At 40.8% G+C, this 23,143-nt stretch overlaps 3 protein-coding genes across 4 annotated transcripts; all 3 read left to right on the plus strand.

Moving 5' to 3' along the window:
• Positions 1 to 1,249: 1,249 nt before the first annotated feature.
• LOC101481643 (sesquipedalian-1) lies at positions 1,250 to 4,828 on the plus strand. Of its 2 annotated transcripts, none has more exons than XM_004574978.3 (4): positions 1,250 to 1,362; positions 1,812 to 1,922; positions 2,190 to 2,493; positions 4,263 to 4,828. In XM_004574978.3, exons 2-4 carry the CDS (start codon positions 1,842 to 1,844, stop codon positions 4,646 to 4,648), a joined length of 771 nt encoding a protein of 256 aa, XP_004575035.1. In that variant the 5' UTR covers positions 1,250 to 1,362; positions 1,812 to 1,841; the 3' UTR covers positions 4,649 to 4,828. The 2 variants fall into 2 exon arrangements, with proteins under 2 accessions (XP_004575035.1, XP_004575034.1); XM_004574977.2 differs by having other exon boundaries at positions 1,358 to 1,454.
• Positions 4,829 to 7,097: 2,269 nt separating this feature from the next.
• On the plus strand, positions 7,098 to 10,297 carry LOC101482131 (myosin regulatory light chain 2, skeletal muscle). Its single transcript, XM_004574979.4, has 6 exons — positions 7,098 to 7,224; positions 7,683 to 7,781; positions 8,697 to 8,877; positions 9,029 to 9,107; positions 9,193 to 9,241; positions 9,327 to 10,297. The coding sequence occupies exons 1-6, from the start codon at positions 7,222 to 7,224 to the stop codon at positions 9,426 to 9,428; spliced, it is 513 nt and encodes a 170-aa protein (XP_004575036.1). The 5' UTR covers positions 7,098 to 7,221; the 3' UTR covers positions 9,429 to 10,297.
• A 2,416-nt stretch (positions 10,298 to 12,713) lies between these two features.
• On the plus strand, positions 12,714 to 18,998 carry pgap3 (post-GPI attachment to proteins phospholipase 3). The gene is made up of 8 exons (XM_004574980.3): positions 12,714 to 13,144; positions 14,286 to 14,383; positions 14,509 to 14,661; positions 15,439 to 15,501; positions 15,946 to 16,007; positions 16,206 to 16,342; positions 16,485 to 16,689; positions 16,822 to 18,998. Exons 1-8 carry the CDS (start codon positions 12,853 to 12,855, stop codon positions 16,883 to 16,885), a joined length of 1,074 nt encoding a protein of 357 aa, XP_004575037.1. The 5' UTR covers positions 12,714 to 12,852; the 3' UTR covers positions 16,886 to 18,998.
• The last annotated feature ends 4,145 nt before the right edge of the window (positions 18,999 to 23,143 follow it).

Consider the following 23,143-nt stretch of genomic DNA (forward strand, 5'->3'; position numbering starts at 1 on the left):
TCCAGTCCAGTCTTTGTATTTGGACATTTTCACAGGAAATGTTTTCCTTTGTTTGTTAAGCCACTTAACACTGACCTATAAAGCGTAAAAATGTGCATAATTCAAGGGGTGAACCACACATAACAGACAACTTAGCAAAAAATCCGTTTTTAATTGTGTCTGTAGTTATTAGTGGCCTAAAAACATCATATTTTAACGGCATAAAATATTACCAAAGATAAAAGTTTAACAGGCATAAAATTGCATTTTTGTACCAGCCGGCTCATTCCCAAAGAGCTATTAGCCAAAACCCTGACATAACAGTGTGGTGTGCAGTGTGTCCTTAAACTGGACAAGTGGAGGAGAAATTAGGAAGTAGCAGACTTACAAAACTATCCACAGAAGATAAACAATATCTGAAAATGCTTTCCTTACATAAGAGGATTTATGGAGTGATGAATTAAAATGCTAAAGGTCAGGAGGGAGACACAACAGTGAGTCTTTACAGTCACTGAAACACGGTGGCGGCTCTGTCATGTCTGGAGCTGCATTTCCACAAATCACAACAACAGCTACCTCAAGCTGCATTATAATGTAAGGTAAAGGCCCTACAATAATATGGAGAAACCCCCAACAATCATATGATGGAATTATGGAAGCAGAAAACTACCATCAGATTTGATCCACCATAAAATTCCACGTGGGAAATATCAGCTTGATAACAGCTTCACTTTTAAGCATGACAATGATCCAAGCACACTGCTAACACAGTAGAAGCACCTGGATGGAAAAAACACAGTGGATTGGCCTCCCCGGAGCCTGGACCTCATTATTACTGGAGCAGTGTGGGGTCACCTTCACAGAGAATGTAACATCCAACATCCACAAAAGAGCTTTGACTGTGGATCAGGGGTGGCTCGAGACTTTTGCACAACACTATAATTTTGTTTATCGTTCATTGTGTGCATTTATGTTATCAGGTTTTCACCAATCAAGAAGACCATTTTCATTAATCAAGAAGGTCGATTTTTGATCCTCATTCGTATGAAATTTTAAAGTACTTTTAAATAAAAACAGCGTGAAGCAATGCAGGTTTTGTAAGAGGGCCCCTCTGCAAGACGAAACCGCTGAATTACACAACAGCAGTGCCAAACTTCAGCATTTGAATTGCTTTTAGCTGCATCAAAGGAGCCGATTTTACAAGTATGACACATTTACAACTGATTTGGGTAAACTGACAGGGTTTCTAGCCTAAGTGATAAAACCCGGGGACCAGCCCATTTATTTAAAGTGTTTACGTGTAGCTGCGCTCACCTTACCAGGAAGCGATTGATTGACTCAGACGCTCACAGAGGAACGGCTTCATTTTCCCATTTCACAGAGGTGAGTAAACAAGAACCATGTGGATATGAGAAACTCATCGGCCTCTCCGTTTCTCAACTTTTAGGCGTATTGCCAACGGAGACTGGTGTTGAGTAAGTTTGTGTTACTACAGGCGCGCGTAAACGCCTTACTTAAAAAAAAAACTCGTCTTATTCATGGCGATCGCCGTGTTTTCGGCTGAATACGAGCGAAACGCGACTGTATTTAAGTTTCTGTTGTAGAAAAGAAAGCAGTCATTCTTATTGTTGAGTATGAACGCCGAGATATGAATGCATTTCCTTGTTTAAAACGCGGAAAAAGGGCGCTTATTTGGCCGCTGGGCGACAATGGGTCATTAAAATATTGTTAACATAACTTCTCCATAATTATAAATAGTCACAGCAATAACATGAGGAAGTACATAAAGTCTTTCTTTTTCTTTCTTTCGATCTGTGGTGTGTGCGTGGCAGATTTTGCTCCGGGCACACTGAGATGTTGAAATGAAGATTGATGAAAAAGTCCTCACCTATTTTGAATCTTGCAACTCACCTGTGGATAAGGAAGGGTACCTGTACAAGAAGGTAAGACGCCCTGGCTCAGGTTTACAGGGAACCTGATTAATGTATTGTTTTGAAAAACAAACAGAAAGGGTAGTGAGGTTATCTAAAGTAAATAAACTCAGAGGGGATTTTTTTAAAACTGTTTTTAAGTTCAGCTTTCAAAATCTCTGTGACATTTCACCTCCCACTGGGTTGCCTGTTTCCTCAAATCAGTTATGTAAGAAATTGAGTACACAAGGCGTTTGTACAGCAGTCAGTAAAACACAACTGTCACACACACACACACAGGGTGAGATCAAGACTTCCTATCAGAAGCGCTGGTTCGTGCTGAAGGGGAACCTCCTCTTCTACAAAGACCGGCAGACCGACCGGGATCTGGTCGGAGTGATTGTTCTGGAGGGCTGCACCGTCCAGCTGTGCGAGTCCGAGGAGAACTTCGCCTTCTCGCTGGTGTGGAGCGAGCCGGGGCTGCGGACGTACAAGTTTGCCGCGGAGAACCAGGCCAGTCAGGAGAGCTGGATCAAAGCCCTGCTGTCAGCCAGCCACAGCTACCTGGCCCTGCTTGTAGTGGACATGGAGTCGAAGTACAGAGGTGAGGGCAGAAAGATGGAGCGGGTTTATCTTTGCTGGGGAGAGGGGGGGCTAAAGAGAGCAGCCTTTGTTCTGGAGGGCAGCTGCGAGAGGCGTTGCATCACTGTCTACATCAGACACCTGGTACACTGTGGTACATACTGTACACACGCACGCACGCACGCGCACACACACACGTACACGCACATATTATGATCTCGCAGCATCAGTCGCATCATTATGATCACTACTGATGTTTTATCTATTAACAGAGTAGTAATGAGAGCACAGTTCATTTCAACCAAGTTTTTATTGTTAATATTTGTTATTGATCGTTCTGCTTTTGTTCTAAAGATCGGTCATAAATTTCTCATAGCCACCACAAAATCGATCTCATGTCATATACAGACACGTCTCATTAAAACAAAGTTGAAATGCTCTCACAGATTTGGGGGCGTTTTGCTTAAAAACTGGCTAAAATGACGGTTAGTTTCACCTGTTAAGTAGTAATTGACTTAAGTGGTAATTAAGTTAATATCAGTCATTGAATCCGTTTATGGACCTGATGTCCTGACCATGAGGTGTGAGCATAAAGCTCTCGTAAAACAGAAAGCCTACTAGATTTATGTTTGGTGCTAGAGCGGGCGTCCAACTGGGAGGTTGATGGTTCGATCTCCAGCTCCTTTAGTCTGTACACTGAAGAATCCTCGGGCAAAATACATTTGTGTGTGTGTGTGTGTGTGTGTGTGTGTGTGTGTGTGTGTGTGTGAGAGAGAGGTACAGGACTAAAATAAAAACTAGATTTTTGAAAAGAAGTATAAGTAACTGAAATGATTTTGTGAATAAAAATGAAAATATAGAGGAAATATCCAGAGTTTCTGTGTGATAGAATTCTGTGACACACTTTGAGTCAACCACCACCTCTGACACGCGCCCTTCTTACAGCTATAATCAAAAAAAGACTAAAACTAAAACTGAAACTAATAAAAACTAAACTAAAACTAGACACAAAGATCAATTAAAGAGGTTTTACAAAAACAAAAAACTAAAGCTTTAGTTCAGGGGTGTTAAACAAACATAAGGCTCAGGGGCCAGAATCGGCCAGCCAAAGACTCCTACCTGGCCCACTATAGAGCTTTGGAAAATGTGAAGGACAACTTTAAATGTTAAACTTTTAACTGTATTTTTTTTTTTAAGTTTACAGCTTTTCCAAGTGATAAATACCTCCCCCACGGTCATTCCTGTAACACTACTGTCAATAAAGAAACAGATAAACAATGAAACAACATGGATTTCTTGGTTGTTGTTTTTTTGGTTTTTTTATTGTATGCTATAGACATTAATGGTTTTTACAGCAGGTTCACAGTAAAAAGAAAAAAAAGACATTCTGTTATTTCCCCCAAATTTCCATTTTATAATTACAACACAGTCAGAGCTAATTTTACATATTTATTTCTTACAGTTTGAGCCTAAAGCAGCATTTCTTTTATCATGTAGAAAAACTGACAGAAAAAACTTGGATTAGCACCTGTTTGCTTAGCATGTACGACACAGTTCTTTATTTGTGTACATTTTCTGAGCATGTAGTGATCAGTAAGAGATTCTCAGTATTCCAGAGCCCACAGCCGGAATAGATCACCCACTGATTGTAGAGTTAAAGGTTAGATTAAAGCGTCATTGAGCAAGTGGATGGAGCTCTGCCGTACACATGCAGCATGAGCAGATTTTGTCTTTCTCTTCATGTGCATTCAGCTCCTTAATTTCTATATTTCACTGTGTTTTTTTCTTCAGATGCAGTTGGTGCACTCTCCAGTAAACCAAGCAAACCTTTTGTCATGCCAAATTTCAGCGCCATCCAGCCTGCTGCCGTCTTTGTGACCTCAAACACCTGCACCTCATCTGCGCTGGGAACAGCACCCAGCCCGAATTCCTGTCCAAACCTACAAGCTCTTACCATTTCATCCAAGACGGCCAGTAAGAAATCACCCAAACTGCGATCGAAGAAGAATGCCAACGCGGTGCCTATGTTTGATCCATTTCAGACGATTGGGGAGTACGACTTTAACCAGCTGCATGAAGATTATGGAAAGGAAGTAAAGGAACTGATTGTCATGTGGTCAAAGAAAGGACACGGCGGTGCGAATGTTCAGGAAGAAAACTTGATAGATTTTGAATGATAAAAGTTGGCTTTGTTTCTAACCCTTAACTTATAGAGAAGCTTTATCATGCATACGTGCACTGGATTAGAAATGTGTCGGTAATATATAGTTGACATAGTTATATTTGTTTTCTTCCAGAAACATGCTGTTTCTTTTTTACTTTTTCATAGATTAGTCAATAAATGATCTATGATCATCTGTTTTATTAACCTTTGTTTGTCACTGCAATGATGTTATTTCCTAAGTTGGCATTTTTATAAAGTCACACACCTGAAATATGACCTCCATCTGCTCCAGCTAGTCTACTGTCTCTATACTGGACATACTATGGCTAACCAGTTCAGGTGAAAACCTTCCTCTTAAGACATGGATGTCAAGCCTGTGTTACACTGTGGGCCACATACACCACATTTTGATTTTAAGGAGGCTGGATCAGTAAAACTGTTCTTTCTGTCCTTTAATGTTTAACTACACATTTACTAAAGAAATGCTGCTGTGGCAAATGAAAGAAATGTGTCCGCACGACTCTTTGGGATTAAACTGTAAGAAATAAATGTGTTCAATTACAGAAAGGATCCTGGTAGCTTAAAACTAGACTGAAATTTTCTGTTAATTCACAGAAAATGTAAATTTCTTTTGTTGATTTTTTTTTACTGTGAACACATTGTAAAAACAGAGTTTTTCCTTCGCACAAAGCTTTCCAGTGGGCTGGATTTGAGTCTTTGGTAGGCCTTATGTTTGACACGTCTGTCTTAACATGCCCGAACAAATTTCACCGAGGACAGAGAATGAAAGAAACTGTGAAACGGTGATATAAAATTTGCTTATTAATAACAGCTTCATTACTTCAGAGCTGATAATACCTGGCGTGTTTATAAGAAATAAATCTGCCAGCCATTAAAAAGGCCTGAGTTAATCTGTAGCTGAAAGTTGGCCACATTTCCATTTTAAATCAGGAATTGTCCGATCGAGGAAACATTTCCCTTTGGGCTCTATTATTATTGATGACCTAATGAGTCCATTTTGCCTCACAGATTTAAACAATTTTACCAGTGACAGGGTAAAAAAGGACTGACAGTTGGCTGGGGGGCAACACAGGCCAAGAAGGGTGAAGTCCGCTAAATTTTAGAAGGGGGTCGAAATGGCTGAGAAACAGAATGGCAGGAGGGCAGCAGGGCTATTTCAGTCTGTACAGCTGTCTTGTCTTCGTGGTCTTTGCTCGGTCTTTCTCCTTCTGTGTCTGCATCGCTTCTTTTTTCAACCTTCGAGCCTACAGCTGAGCTGGCTGCTTATCGGCTTCACATACAACACATTTTTTGCCTCCTCCTTGCCAATCGGGCGCTTCGTTTTCCATCATTACAAAACATTGCAGATAATTTAGGTCATATTTTGCCACGTGAAACGCTACGTCCACGAGCCAGCTAAGACTCTGGATCGCTTCACGCCAGCGTGGGATACCAATACATACATACCTAAGCTGTACAGTTGTGTGATTGATGGCCAGCCAATGATACTCATATATGGGGTTTAGTGGGTGGGTCACTGTCCTCCTATCCTAAAGCAACTATACTGGGAACCTCGAGGAGGAACCCAAATTAGTGCACCCGTGGCGGTAAAGCTGGTCATTTAGTCCAATCATCATTTTGCCTGTTTCTTTTTTTTCTTTCTTACACTTGAATCAGTAAAACAGAAAATGATTCACTATCCTGGGTGTGAGCACCTGTTTTGTCTTTAGTCCCTGTAAAGGTGGCCTCTATGATCTATTTTGTTCCCCTCCCAGTCACACTTTCAATGTTATTCTTTCCACTGAGCATTTCCAGCTACTTGAGGCAGTATTAAAAGGACTGTTTGGATTTCTCACTGATGCACGGTCACTTTTTCCAGAGACCCAGTGGTCGTGTGTCATTGCTGGACCTGGACCAATGTCCGTCAGCCAACTGTTTTCAGGTTTCACAACTGTTTATACACCCTGATGGCCACTAATGATCTGGCCATGGCCACAAACCTCAGATCAAACCTATCATTTAGACAGGTGATGACTTCAGGAAATGTTAGCTGAGATATTGAGCAGCACTGGAGTATTAATTAATAGAAGGCAGCGGGCCGTGCTGATTGCGGGGTAACTGTCCCATCTGTGTCTGTATTAAAGCAGTAAAGCAGCGACACTTTGCCATCACGCACTGGGCTTTGAAGTCTCACAATAGATATATAAAGTTGACAGAAATAGCCACGACAAAGACTCAGTAAGTAAAATGGGGACGTTTCAGTTGTCCTTTACCGTGTCCCGTCTGTCCATATTAGTCCGCACATGACACCAAAGTCACTGTTGGCATTGAATTCACCTCATTCCAAGACTTCTGCGGCCTATTTTGGATCATCAGTAAACCGATCCCCCCAGCCACCTCCTCGCTCCTCCCTCTTTTTCTTACTATACCCCAGCTCTATTTTCCTGCCAAACCTGATGGTGTGGCTAAAGTTAGCCCCCTATGGGCTAGTATATAAGACCCAGGCATTCAATACCTACATGTCAGTCACATCGGCTTGGTGTAGGCTTCTCTTCTTGACCAACAACAACCTCACAAACTTGAGAGATGGTGAGTGTGGCCACTTCATAGGGTTTAAAAAAAGTCTTTAGGATGTTGTCTACATTAAAATGATGAGATGGGCGTATCATTAAGATATTTGCTATCTGGACTACCAACATCCCAGGAAGTGAACTTGAAGGAGTGCCAGTGTCAGTGTTATCTGCTGACTTGAGCTAAAGTTCGGGAGGACCTATTCCTTATTATTTTAGTCCTCAACACATTACATAGATTCTAAATTGGGTGATTGTTTCAAAGTTTATAATTTTTTTTAAGAGGGGGAAAAATTCAGTCATTACCCCAAAGATAGATTCAACTGGCAAAACTGCCAATCCAAGCTTAATTTATCAGGAAGAAATTTGATTGATTGATTTTTCTTCATATGATGATTTTGAGAGTTAACCAGGATCTGCTTCTTTAGTTCATGTCATGTATGTATGGCTTTTCTTACACCTCACATCATATCACAGGCACCCAAGAAAGCCAAGAGGAGGCAGCAGCAGGGTGAGGGTGGATCCTCCAACGTGTTCTCCATGTTCGAGCAGAGCCAGATCCAGGAGTACAAGGAGGTAACCTTTTCCTCATCACACCTCAAGCTTTCTATCAGTACCTTCTAAGGTGGTGATGTAACTGAGCACTCTATCATGTGACCTTGAATGTAACGTGAGAGAGCTGTCAGAAGATATAGATCTCGTCACTTTAGCGGCACAACAGCAAAAAATGCCTTCATCAGCACGGCAGGACAGTAAATTTCAGCTCTCCTGTTGACAGCAGTTATCTCTGCTCTATGCTAGCTTAGGAATTCTCCTCGGAGACACTTGCTCCGTGACTCCACTGGAATGTGGCCCAACAGCTGGTGCACAGGGGAAGGGGAGCTCAGGGTTGAAACTGAAGGAATTTGGGGGGTTTTAGCACTGTGATCAACAAGGTAAATAGTGTCGTTATCAGTAGATTATAGAAATCAGGATTCATTTGTAGGGGTTTTCTTCAGTAACAGATCTAAATGAAAGACAATACAATGTCAACAGTAGCTTGGCAGGACCTTAAGAGGCCTCAGAAGCAGAGAGAACATTGGTAACATGGTCATAAGATTTAGTCACAAGGCAAAAGGATGACAGCTGCAATCAATACCTTCTCCTTAAATGTCGCAAAGGGCTTGTCTCACATTCCCAAGCCATTTTAACACCTTAGAAAGACAAGTGGCTGACCAGCTGCCAAGTCCCAAAAGGTTTGCAATGCCATCTTTGGTTTCATTGGGTGATACGCCCTCCTATGTGGAAGGAGAAGGAGCTAACTGCTCCACAGTTACACATTTACATTGGCAGAGTGCCTCGCACAAATAATCATGAAAAACAAGCTGGATAACAAGGACTTGTGAGAAATGTGAGAATCTCCGTTTTCACTGGTTTTAATTAAGTGTTATTTTAGCTGAAGTTTGGCTGAACTCTGATCTAATCTCTGACTAATCTCCCGGTCTGTGCCAGGCTTTCACAATCATCGACCAGAACAGAGATGGCATCATCAGCAAGGACGACCTCAGGGACGTGCTGGCCAGCATGGGTCAGCTGAATGTGAAGAATGAGGAGCTGGAGGCCATGGTGAAGGAGGCCAGCGGCCCCATCAACTTCACCGTGTTCCTGACAATGTTCGGCGAGAAGCTGAAGGGTGTGTTGGCACATATCAGTTGTCCTTTGTATTCTATTTCATGAAATACTTGGTGCTGTAAGGTGATGGTTGTTATTTATCTAAACACTTAATGTTATGTGATTAACATAATTCTGAATTATTATTTTTTTCTATGTCTTTGTTTTCATAGGTGCTGATCCTGAGGACGTCATCGTGAGCGCTTTCAAGGTCCTGGACCCCGAGGGCACTGGCAGCATCAAGAAGGAATTGTAAGCTTATTTGCGTTTATCTTCCATCTCTTCCTGCTGTAATCTTTCATCTTAATCTTAAATTTCCTGCGTTTTCCCTCTCCAGCCTCGAGGAGCTCTTGACCACCCAGTGCGACAGGTTCACCGCTGAGGAGGTGAGCTCATCGGACTTGCAGCGCGATTTGGCCCTTGTTTTTTGCCAGGCTGTAACGCATTTCTTCATTTCCTCTTCATCTGCAGATGAAGAACCTCTGGGCTGCCTTCCCCCCTGATGTGGCTGGCAACGTTGACTACAAGAACATCTGCTACGTCATCACACACGGAGAGGAGAAGGAGGAATAAATCCTCGACATCTCTTACCTCTGTTGAAACCCACACTTGTCTAGACCCTTAATTCTTCCTCCTCTCCACCAATCTCCTCATCCTCCTCGCACACACTCGCGCCCGGGTCGGCTCTTTCTTCTTACGAAAAGACTTGTCTCCTCTATCGAGATGTTCAGTGAGAGGACGGGAGGCTGTGGGGGTGTTTGTGTGTGAGTACCAACAGGGGAACATGGGATTATTTTCAATAAAAAATAATCTTGTGACACCGAAACGCTCTCTCTATCTCTGTCCCTGCCTCTTCTTCCTCCATCTTTTCCCTCCCCTCCTCGCCCATGACTCATTCTGTCCTCCTGCGTTGAGGCCAACAGTGCATGCATCATACCTACATATATATGCATATGCAGTTCAGTGTGGTTGGTCAAAATGTCTCTTGGGTGCTGTGGTGCATGCACAGTCACTTGCTTGAAACAGGCGAGCAGTCTGGCCCTGGCGGTCTGTTAGTCTCAACCGGGCACAGAGTGTTTAATGGATCCCTCCTTCTGTTTGTACTGGCCAGGAGTGCACAGTAAAAGAGTGGGAGTACTGCGCTATAATAGTTTGCCTACCCCTCTCTTTTATTTTGTCACTCTTTAAACACAGGTACGAAAGGAAAGGTTACAGTAATAAGAGGAAAGCACGATTTTAAAAGTCTTGTAAATAGAGAAAGAGATGGTGAAAGACGGTGGTTGGGCATAAAAAAGCTAAACAAAAGCAAAACAGCTTTGTTTTTGATTTTTCTTTCCCCCCACCTCACCCTCACTGCTGTTTCCACTCCTGCTGCTGTGACTGTGTCTGTGTCTCCACTGTAACAAATAAAGAAGTACAAATAAAATCCACTATCTTTCGTACCACACTGTGTCTCTTGGTTTAAGTGGGAGCGCGGGTGAAAGGACTGCGGGGTGACTGTGGAGCACCGACTGACTGTATTATGCATATGGTGAAGCATTATCAGTGGGAACTTTATCCATCATCCCATTTCTCAATATAAATCTATGATCCCAAATCAGGGGTGGGTGCCACACTTTCAGGGTAAAGGTAAAAACCAACATAGTAAGCAGAAGAACTGTAGTCTACCTTTGAATCTACTTCAATCCTTGATTCCAATAAATGTGACACCCTGTGAGTAGTAAAACCAAAAGTTGTTGGATAAAATAGCGACAAAATCAGATTTTCAAATGATTTAAACTCACATATTAAATTTAAAATATTATACAGAAAGTTCCAGAATTTTGAATCGTTTTTCTTGAGACAGAATTGCAAAGAATTTGGGAATTTTGAACCCCCACCCCCAACCAGATCAAAAAGAACAAGATTTAGACGCCGGATCGGTTGGGGTCCAGGTTATTAACAACCACCTCTGGTGCTGTTGGCCAGTGGGGTGCCAGTGGAAATGGAGCCACTGATGGCCAAAGACAAAGGAAGACAACAGAGTGAAGGTGTTAGGAGGCAGCAGGGGGAGAAGGAGAGGCAGGAGTGTGGAGATGGTGAGTAGGAATTAGGAGAAAGGGAGAGAGCTGGCTGATATGATAGAGAGAATAAAGGCAGACATATTGTGTGTCATATATTGGATAAAGGATAGTGAATATGACGCTGCCAGCCAGGAGGAAAAAAGGGAGATCTATTGAGAAGGTTCCAATAAAAAGACATACAGAGGGTTGGGGTGTCTTAAGAGGATGCTAGCTTTAGGGTGAGATGGCGGCAGATGATCCATGGAGACACCTAAAGGGAAAAATGATGGTAGAAGAAGACTATCTACAGTTCCCAAAAGGTTGATTCTGTTCATCTGAACGCAGCGTCGTCAGTGGGAGAAACGTTTCGTAACTCATCCAAGTGACTTCTTCCGTCAGTTGCAGTCTCAGCTGAGACTGAAGAAGTCACTTGGATGAGTTACGAAACGTTTCTCCCACTGACGACGCTACGTTCAGATGAACAGAATCAACCTTTTGGGATTCACTAATCTGGTTGATTGAGCATGCATGAAGACACCATCTACAGTTATTTATATTATCAGAAGATTCAAAATGTTTGGAGATAAGACCAAAAAACAAAACAAAATGCTGTGGCAAGCAGCAGACGTGATTTCCTAGTGAAAACCATGGCAATCGGTTGTGAAAAAGAAAATCTGCTGTCACTGTCAGTGAGCACAGTTTGACACTGCACTGCAAAATAAAACTCAATCATGAAAAAAAAGAAATGGAAGTATTTAAACATTGTTGAGAAATGGCATTATCTTCTCAGCCATGAGCTCTTTACGACAGAGTCAGTGAAAAGTGGAAAAAGTGGATCTCACCAAACTGGTTTGTTATTGGCGCACATCTGGATCAGTGCACGTGCAACAGACAAGCTATATATCTGTGAAGGGACCATTAAAGCTGAATGATACATATGTTTTGGAAAGCTATATAAAACCATTAAGATGATTTCTTTTTACTGTCAGCAAAACACTCTGCAATGATTCCAACAACACACCTCTGAAGGGAAAGAGTCTGGATGCTAAACTGGCCTGCCTGCAGTGTAATACCTCATTTAGACTGAAAAATGTAATTCCCATTTTCGTTTCCAGGAAAGGAAAAAAACTTTTGCAAAAAATAAAATCTAAATATATTAATGAATTCCTGTCATGAATGAATCCCAGACAAATCTGGTGCAGTTTCTGATATTACTATTATTGTTGTTATGATAATAATAATAATAATAATAATAATAATAATAATAATAATAATAATAATAATAATAATAAACTATTATACATAAACGTTATTTAATCCATCATTGGAGAAATTCATTTGTTACAGCAGCAGTACAAAGGACAGGAAGAAAAAATGAATTAGAGAAATTATAAAACTAAAAATTGAAAAACAAATGGTAACAAATGGTTAGTATTATATGCAATAAAATAAATTTTATTGAGGCATTGCATATTATTATCATAACAATTTTATATATTATACTTTACATTATTATTATATTACATTAATATTATTATTTAAAAATCAAAAGATCAATGGGTCACGTGACCTGGTGACGTTGCGGACTGAATCAGGATGTAAAGGTTTTTGCGACAAAACTTACCTCCTTCAAAATAAAAGCAACCAATCTTAAGATAGTAGCCAGAATTTATCAAATAAGCCGTATTACGACGTAGAAATTATGTTTATGAGAAGAATTTTGGTAAGTTATACTAGCTGAGACCTGTATGATATAGGCTACTACAACTTGAGTAAATACGCTTCCGGGAAAGTTGTTTTAATTTTGAAATGTCGACAGGAAACGCTGTTCGAGTTTGAAACTTGGCTGAGCTCAGGGGAGCAGAGGAAGAGTGGGCATTTCCCGGTCCATCAGCGGTACTGTAACACATTTCAGGCCTGGTTTGTCCGCACAAACTGGGGATGGCCCCGTGGTGATGCGCGCTGTAGGCTTCACGCCGCTGTCGTCCGGTCGTGCCTTCGTGAATCCTGACGGGCCCAGAAGAACCGCCATGGCCTCTGTGGTTTCACTCCGCGGCACATCTGTCACACTCCCCGCTGTGGTCACCGTCCTCTTGCTCCTGATGTCGGTGACCACTGTGCAATCCTCTCAAGGCGACAAGGAGCCGGTTTACCGAGACTGTGTGAAGCAGTGTATCCGCGCAAACTGCACCGGAGCTCGGCTAAACGGCTTCCTGTCTGCCCAGCCGCAGTACATGGCGCTGACAGGTGAGTTGCTCTTGTCGGCAGGTAAGTTAAGCTAACTTACCTTGCTAGCAATAGATTTTTCCATCAGTGCTTATCAATATTGTGGCAACTTGTACATGCATATATCTGTATAGCAACATTTGCTAACTGACCCCCATTAATTTGCTGTTTACATTCATTATATTCACTCGTGCATGCAGGTGCTTTGTACTGATGCCTACATGTGTGACTTTTAGTCTTCACATGCCTTTAAAAAGAAAACTGTGACCTTGTTTCATGGCCTTCAACACTAAAAACCAGATTTTCAGGCTGGTCAAGCTCTCCCAACAGCTCTATTGTCACCCCACCCTTCTGCCATTATTATCTTTTCTGTGCTGTGTCTACACAACTAGTTAGCCAAAAGGCAACCCCTTTAAATATTTAATTAATTGTTTTCTTTTACCTCTATGCTTAAAGTTGTATAAAATATCCAGGGAATGCCTTTTGTAGTTGCTTGTGTATTTAAGTTTATTCACTGCTATACAAGAATTGAAACCGCTTCCATGCTTATTTTATTGACAAAATACACCTCAAGTATGGGCTATAAATAAACCAAACAAAAAACGTGTGAATCTTGTTGTGTTGTCTGGCACGTCTATTTGACTTATAGCCTATAGCACATTTAAACAACAGGCTCTGACCCAACGTGCTGTAGAGACAGGCACATTTGCATTCCAGGTTTCCAAAACACCTGGTTTCAAATTACATGAAAATCTGAAAGATGTTTTTTGTTGTGTCTGCTGGAGGTTTCTTCCTGTTAAAAGGGAGTTTTTCCTTCCCAATGTCACCAAAGTGCTCATAAGGTTGATTGTTGGGGTTTTCTCTGTATTATTGTAGGGCGTTTACCTTGCAATATAAAGCACCTTAATTCAACTGTTGTCGTGACTGGGTGCTACAAGTAAAGTTGAGTTTATTTGAATTGTGTTAACTAATTTTTGTAGAAATTTAAAAAAAAATTACAGCGATTTAATGGTCATTAAACTATGTTCAGAGTTTGCAAATTAATAATGATTCAGATATCGTTATTGGTGTCAACAATGCTGGCCCTGTATTTAGTTGTATCCGATCAATACCAAAATTTGCAGCTCTGACGTGCTTGCACTCTGCTCCTCTCTTTGTTCAGGTTGGACATGCCGTGATGACTGCCGCTATCAGTGCATGTGGACCACAGTCGGCCTTTACCAGGCTGAGGGGTACAGGGTCCCACAGTTCCACGGCAAGGTTTGTTACTACCTACCCAAGGTTGATCAATAAAGGATATGCTGTCCACTTTTATGTATTCTGTGAGATTTCATTGATTTCAGTCAAATCTGAAATTATGGACGAATTATTTTTTTCCCCTACAGTGGCCGTTTGCACGCTTCTTGTGTTTTGAGGAGCCGGCATCCGCGTTGGCCTCTCTGCTGAATGGCCTGGCTTGCCTTCTCATGCTACTGCGCTATCGGAGCACGGTGCCACGACAGAGCCCCATGTACCACACCATCAACGCCTTCTCCCTGGTGAGTTGATTTCTGTATCCGGATGTGATGGAGAACATTAAAAAAGTGTGTGTTTGTGTTTATTGTACTTCAAAAGGGCAAAAAGTCAGTTATCTTTGTTATGCTTGATCACCTAAAGGACAAAGTTGTCTATATGCTGGCTGTGTCTGTACACTGATTGGATAGACTGATTTTATTTTGTGGCTGGAATCCCTGATCTGAGTCTCCCATCACAGTACATCACAAAGGTGCTCTACTGGATTGAAATGTAGTAACTGTGAAGGCCATTTGAGAGGATTTGAACTTTGAGATATGTTGCACTATCTTGCTGGAAGCAGCTATGAGATGATGGTACACTGTAGCCATAAAGGGATGGACATGGACATGTTTATGCCAAATTGTGACCCTACCATCTGAATGTTGAAGCAGAAGTGGAGACTCATCAGAAAGGACAAAAGTTTTCAATCTTATATTAAATCTTCTTCTATAAATCGTAGCCTCAGTTTCCTGTTTTCAGCTGACAGGAGTGGCAGCCGGTGTGGTCTTGTGCTACTGTAGCCCATCTGCTTGACCCGTTATTTATTAACTGCCCAGCGTTATACCTCAAGAAATAGTTACTAACTTAATAGAAAGCGCTTCTAGATTACCTGGCCAATAGGTTGCGTTTAATAGGCTGTGTTTTTTAAAATGATAAACAAAAAATGCATTCTATCAAAAACTTCTATGTCTGATGCAGAAATTATCCAAACAATGAGTTATTCAGACTTTAATATTTAAATCTTTGTGGGGTGTTTTCAGGTATCTCTCAATGCCTGGTTCTGGTCCACAGTGTTTCACACGCGGGACACCTATCTCACTGAGGTAAGGGCTTTTAAACCTCTAGTAACTTATTACCTTAAAAAGAAAAGAAAAAAGAGTTGATTTGTGTGTGTCCTACTGGGGATCTCCCACCTTTGAATCCCGTTTTGTTCCATTTACTTGTGTTCAGTCAGCTTGTTTTCTGCCAGAAACACTGTTTAAACAGTGTTTTACAGTTTTACATGCAGTCACATGATCTAGTTTTAATAATAATAAATAAAAGCTTTACTTTAATGTACACCGAGAGAGGAAAACTGCTAATGTACATTTCCACTTGCCAGACCACCTGTTGAGATGAGCATTCTGCTCTTTGATTGGTTAATGAGCTTAGCAAATGAGCAACATCCTAATGCCATTACTGATCAACCTTCGAGCTGTGCGCGGTGTAGTTTCTGTAAACAAGCACTGGTTGATCTTAAGTTAAGATTTTGTATGTTTTTCTTATAGAAAATGGACTATTTCTGTGCAACAGCAGTCATTCTTTACTCAATCTACCTGTGCTGCGTCAGGTAAGCAAACCTTCCACACCCAACTAGCATCCGAAACCACATTCTAGATGGTAATCATTAATCCTGGTTCAAATATCTTCTAGGATAAAGTTGGATTAAAAACGAGAGAGAATATTTGTCAAGTGTGGTCGTTATAACTCTTTGTCTTACTTCTCTGAATATGCTCACGTTACTTGCCTTCCTTCCTCTCTTTGCCAGAACGTTGGGCCTAAAGCGACCCGGTGTGTCCAGCATGGTTGGAGTCCTGCTCATTTTGGTCTTTACCTCACACGTGTCCTACTTGACCTTTGTCAGTTTTGACTACGGCTACAACATGGCTGCAAACGCCACAATCGGTAGAGTCCATTTCCACAAGTAACCTATAAGCCTGTATATGGTTGATATGTGAGGAATTCATTCCTTGCTGTCCTTCAGGCATCAGCTCTTTCAGATATCTGTGATTTAATGCTCTCTGCTCATCTTTTTTGGGCTTTAAAGGCATGGTAAACCTCTTGTGGTGGCTCTGTTGGTGCTGGCAGAACCGGCGGACCCTGCCGTACTGGTGGAAGTGTGGCCTGGTGGTGTTGCTGCTCCACGGTCTGGCCCTGCTGGAGCTTCTGGACTTTCCCCCACTGCTTTGGGTCTTAGACGCCCACGCTGTTTGGCACCTCAGCACCATCCCAGTGCATTTCCTTTTCTACAGGTTTGTAAAAAATATGCGAGAGATGGAATTGCAGAGAAAATAAGTGTTTTGGCACTAATACTGAGAGAAATGTTAGGGGACTGAGATGCAACTACCTTATGGTGAATAATCGATACTTTGTTCTTCCTCCAGTTTCCTCATAGACGACAGCCTCTACTTACTAAACACAGAGAAGTTGGGTGTAAAAGTCGAGTAGGAGGAGCTCTTCGCCTCTTCACCTTGCCTACACCTTCGCACCTTTCCAGTCAGGGCAGCGGGACACCCGAACACTGAAGTAGCTCAGCCTCCCAGATGACATGCATGATATCTCCACAACGTTCATCAACGCAGACTTTGTTTACATTTTTTTATTTTCTTGTATTTATTTGGGGTAAATTCTCATTTAAAAAAAACAAAACAAAAAAAACCAACCACACAATGTGACGCTCACTCCACTTTGCCTTGTAATGATGATGCGTGCTACCTTTCTTTCACCGTCATTCGTAAGCGCACGACAGGATGAAGGAAAAAAGTATTTATTTCGACCCAGAGCAGACCCAACTCTTCACTCAAAACGCTCCTCGGGTTTTTGCGTAGTTGTGCGAGTTCCCAATCCCATAATTTTGACACTCACCAGCGTCTTTGGACATCCAAACAGCAGTTCGATGCGCTGACAATAGATGGCACCCTATCATTGGTCGGGCCTCTCGGCGTGGCGGAGCAACATGTGTTGGGTTCCGTGTGTGCCAAAAGTGGACTGGCAGACACAAGCGAGGTGCCCCCCCGGTGAAGGGGGGCCGGCAGCTGATTGTTCCAGAGTGAGAGAAGCGGGGGAGGGGGGGGGATGTTGGAGGCCATTCTAGCTGACTGTGTCTTTCTCCCTCCCCCCTCACACCTTTATTTTTGTGCCTCTCTTGTTTCCACTGTGCTTTTGTTTGTTGCCGTGTCCTTCATTGTCACTCAGACTTTTATTTTTGTTTTAATCACCTGCCTTTACGTCTTTTTTAAAAATTCTGATGTTGACCAATTTGTGCTTCAGTTTATTGGCAGTTTTGCTCACTTTGGTTGCTTGATTTTTCTTTTTTTCTTTTACATTTTGGTGATTTTTTATTTTTTTATTTTAAGTATCGTAAGTGTTTTTAGTTTTATTCACCTGGATTGCCTTTTAGTGTGAGGAATGATTGAGTTAGGAAAAATGAGCAATGCAACAGGAAGCTGTATGTTTTTGCTTTTTCTGTTTTTTGTTCTCATTTTTTCCAGCATAAAGTGTCTTATTTAGGGCTTAGTTAATGTGCGAGTGTGTGTGAGTGAATGAGTTGTTGTACACCCATTAATTTTGACTTGGTTGCATTTCTTTCTGCAGTATTTTAAACCTCCTCCATCCACAAATCGGCCTTACACACTGCGTTATAACTTGGGTATCACTGAGCATGTTAAGCTTCGAATTCATTCCATGTACATCTTCGTCCTTCAGAGCGTCCCTTCCATGCGTGCACTTTACACGGGGGTGTGCGTGCACTTACTGTGCTTGTGTGTGAAACTGCGCCCATGCCTTTGTACTGCTGTGTGAGAATGTGAACAATGACCAGTATGTGTGTACATGTTGCCTTGACAGGACATTGTATTGTGGTTTTTTTTTTTTTGTTATTGTTGTTGTCGTTTTTTAGCATCATAAACTGGATCACAGAGTGTGAGCGAGCTAGATCACGCTGATGTGTGAGCGCATATATGTTGAAGGATTGCTGCATGAATGCGTGTGAGAAGACGGGTATATTTAGCTTCGCTGACAGCCTGCGATGGGGGTGGGGGAAGACAAGAGGACAAAATGCACAGAGAGGTTTGGGTGGGAAAAAGATTCCTGAAATCACGACAGAGACACTGAACAGTTATGAATAGAACAATCTATATATAATGCATAGTGTTTATCATTGCAGCAAAATGGTTTATATTCTCAGTAATGCAAGATCTGTCAGCCCCTTGAGCACTTTTAACACAAAATCTTTGCTTTTCTACCAAAGTCCCTTTGTCCACAGATGAGAAAATTGTGTTTTCACTGGAATTAAAATCTGTTTGAATAGCTTAAATATTTCCTGAAGAACTGGTAGAAAACACTCCAGTTTTTCTGTGATTTCATTCCATTGTTCTGTTTCTGTCTTGCCAGTAACCGCATCCCTTCTCTCATTCGTCTGCTGCCCCCTGCCTGCTGCCCTGTGCACGGTCACCTCTCTAACCAAGTGTACTTTCCTCCACCTCACATCTGTTTGACCAAAAAAAATTAAAAAAAATCTTCAGTAATGGAATAAATAAAATTGTTCTTTGTTGAGAAGAAATTAAGCAGGGGTTGTTTTTTATCTGCACCTAGGATTTATCCTGTCTTTATATTGCACAAATTCAACTTTACCCCATGTCAATTAAATATGAAAAAAAGAATAGTATTCAAAATGCTAACAAACAGAGTATGTGGTATGTGTGCATCGAGGAATGCAGTAAAATATGCCAATGGTATTTGCTCTCTAGCGTCTCGCTGCTCTGCGATGTCATTCAGCAGCTGTTGTCCAAGAGCTGCCGCTTCATAGCTGTCTTACAGAAACCATCTCTCCATCTGTAGACTGAAAACGTTTCAGCGGCAGAGGATTGTAAAGACACCATTTTTGGGATTTCTCTGCGTTGTGCTGGTGTAAATGTTTCTAAAGTGGATGCATGAATGGTAAAAATGCACAAGCAGAAAACATTCAAAGTACTACAAGTGCTATCAGGTAAACGCACTCTGGTGGATCACGTTACAAGCTTTGTCCTTAGTGAATACAGCTGAATGTTGCAAATGTTTATGTCCATGAAGGTAGGAAAAATAACTGAGAACTACTGTAAATGTTAATTACATAATATAGTATTTGATTCTTTGCTGAGCCCAAAGTCTCGTTGGTTAAAATCATGAAGTGTTATGATAGTGTTTGGACTTTTAGTGGATGTGTTCCTGTGAACTGTGGTGTGGTTTAGCTAGCACGGGCCCACAACCTGACCTAAGTCTTTGCACCGATAAATAACCTCTGCTCTGCACTCGCCTTCAGGGTTTTTTTTTTAAATGTTGAACAGAGCAGTGTTTCAGTGACTGTGAAGTGCAGGGACAGAGGGGACATTACAACAAATCTGATATCCTTTTATAGTTCAGAAAAGATGTGATGTAAAGTCTCTGGAAAGCATATGATGTTATATTTTACAGTAAAAATATGTTTAAGGGAACTCGAAAGTAAGTAGCAGTTTTAATGGCAAACAGTTGCTGCAGATTTGCCACATCAATGATGAGCATCTCACATTCATCCACATCCAAAAAGTCTATTGGATTGGAATCTGGTGATTGTAGAGGCCATTTGAGAACAGTGAACTCATTGTGATGTTCCAGAGACCAGTTTGAGATGACTGAACTTTGACACCTTAGGCATGTTGTCCTGCTGGAAGCAGCCACCAGACGATCACACACTGGTCATAAAGGGATGGGTATGGGTGGAAACAACAAGGAGGTAAGCTGAATTAGTAAGGAGGAGCCCAAATATATCTCTTAACACCACCAGCAACCTGAACTGTTGATACAACACATGGTGAAATCATGGTTTCATGTTGTTTGCACCACATTCTGACCCTACCATCTGATTGTCAAAATAGAAATTTAGACTCATCAGACCCAGCAGCTCTTTTTATGCCTCTGTTGTTCAGTTTTGGTTTGCTTGCCTTCAGTTTCCTGTCCTGGTCTTCTGCTGCTGTAGACAATGTGCTTCCAGAGATCCTGTAACTAGAGATTATTTTAGTTACTGTTGCCTAGTTGTAATCTAGTTGTTCTCCTCTGACCTCTGACACGAGCTGTCTACATGCCTAAATGCACTGAGCTGTTTATCCACTTCACAGGCCTGTGAGTGTCTCTTACAAAGCACTGATGTATTTCCATTTCCTCCCACGTATACTTATAAAAGTTTAAGTAATCCTTATTTTTTTCTTGTATTTAGGTGGAGGTTTTGAAGGAGTGAAATGTTACGCTAAACCTGTGTTAAAATACATGAAATGTTCACAGCTAGAGGTATCAACAGAGCAGGAAAAGTGAGCAGAGAAGTGACATGTATAGTCTGTGGTTCGTCCCTCCCCTATTACACTGCAGTCTAAAGGGCTTGCTGACCTTGTACTATTTGTGCCAGTGATATATGCACAGATACCTTCATTGTGTCTCTGATATAATCAAGACAGATTCCTTTAGACTTGTATTTGGATTTATGAGCAGCAGTGGGAAACAATATGGTTTTCTTGTCCTTGAAGAGTCCCACACTGTATTTCTTATTTCTTCTCTCATGCCAAATCTAAATACCTGGCCGGTCAGGGGAACTGAACTATGAGTGAATTTATGATGTTCTTTGGTAATGACTTCTTTTCTGTATATTTTCCCTGGGTTTTACTGCAGTTGTCCTTGGACTCTCTCACTTGAACACATTATCTCTCACCCACTTCCTGGCCTCCTCACCTTTTAACCCGTGCAGACCTCTTTTTTTAACGCATGTTTTATGTGTCCCTTAGAATTACAGCCATGTTTTCTGAAGGGATTTCCACCATCGAGTGCGATGAAAATTGCTGACCACTGCATCAGGTTTTATTGTAGCACAGCTTGCTTTCAAATGCAGCTAAAACAAGGAGTCGCATACAGAGCCAACAAACACTTAAAGTTTAAGACTTAAAGTTCACTGCTGGGAAAATCTTCCAACCAGAATACTGAACTGACTTTTTTTTTCTGTGGGAACTAAATATTTCAGCCTCACTAGCAACACTCAGCTTCGCGAACGGACCGCAACTTGTGGTCTGTGTGTCTCAGTGTGTAGCTTATTGTTGTTTTCTGATAGCTCTGTGCAGGAGGCTGGACTCTGACCCGGGCTTCTGTGGGTGGGGAGAGACGATAGATTGGGATGAATAGAGTTTATTCTTCCTCCTTCAACTCCTGATTTGTGACCGTGAATGAAGAGCATGAGAAAAGCAGAAGAAATATGAAGACACTCCAAGCTTGTATCACGCAAAGAATTCACCTTTTTTTTCCCTGATCTAAAATGTTGATTTGATTCATTCCTTAAATATTAATAAAGTTTTAATAGTCAAACATATTGATATACAAAGCAAGACTTAAATCTAAAAATTTGCCAGTTTGCAAAAATAAACACATTGATATCAGTCAGTGTGATTTATAATGAAATAATGCAGCTAAGAGTGTAATCGTTGCCTTTTCACATTTAATAAATCAGACAGGGAGTTTTTCAACATCTACAAAACTCAGTGAAATTCAAATTAAATTTGTTTGAATTTGGCAATTATGTGTTTTGACACAGTTATTGTAAAATGTGTTGTTCTTTTAAACAGGCATTTAATACTACATGTTGATTTGGTGAAATATCGTGTTAGTGGGATAATTGTTAGGTAATGTTTCTAAATAAACTCTTGATGTGGGTCTATCCATATATGGTAATGCACATTTTATGTAATTCTTTTTTTTTTTTTTAAGGCAATTTAACTTTAACATTTTTCAAATATCCGGATGTCCCCTTTTAATCTGAAATGTATCACATTGTAGGGTTTCATGGATGTTTGGGGATCAGTATTACATCATAGATGTGGTGTAACAAAAGTGACTTTATTTAAGTGCTCATCATAGAAAAATAGAAAAATGGGATGTACAACAGAAAAGACTAAAATACATTTTTAAAAAGTAAGTGTCAGAACAACCAATAAGAAGACACAATAAGACACAAAAACCACATGCGTCTAAGACTCCATGACAACTGTATAATGCCCAGCATTGGAAGAGAGCATGGACCTGTAGGAATCTATACAGTACAATGTAGCATTTTAAAACGAGTTACATTACATCCACTGAATTTTACCGTTTACATTACAGAAAATTACCAGGACATTGTCTGCTTTTTAATGTTTTTTTTTTTAAACTGTGTAACTTAGTACTTTACTCAGATAAAGTTCTAATGCACTTATATGTAAATGTTAAATATTATAATATCTACACCATACCATTCATTTTAAACCTTAAGTTACTTACTTTTTTTTTTTTTTTTTTAGATAAATTGCATTATTATAGATCTGCCATGGTCCTGGGTTTTGGACCCAGTATTTTAAGTTGTCAGTTTATGTTTTCAGTTCAGGAGTTTCTTTATTTTCTTGTAATTATAGTATAATCTGGAGTTAGTCACTGTTTCTTTGAGATCTAGTTTCTTTTATTAATTTATTTTTTTATATCTCATTCCTTGTGCCTTAGTTTATTTTCTCCGGTGTTCATTTATGTTAATTTGCTGTGTAAATGTGTGTCTAGTCTGTAATTGCTATTTTCTTAGTTTCATAGATTCTGTTTACTTGTTCCTAGATTTCTTCCAGTAGTGTTCACTTCCCTTGATTAGCACTCAGTGTGTGAGTATTTATAGTCCTGTATTTCCTTTGTTCA

The sequence above is a fragment of the Maylandia zebra genome, linkage group LG8 (assembly GCF_041146795.1).
Source record: "Maylandia zebra isolate NMK-2024a linkage group LG8, Mzebra_GT3a, whole genome shotgun sequence".
Taxonomy (NCBI): Eukaryota; Metazoa; Chordata; class Actinopteri; order Cichliformes; family Cichlidae; genus Maylandia; species Maylandia zebra.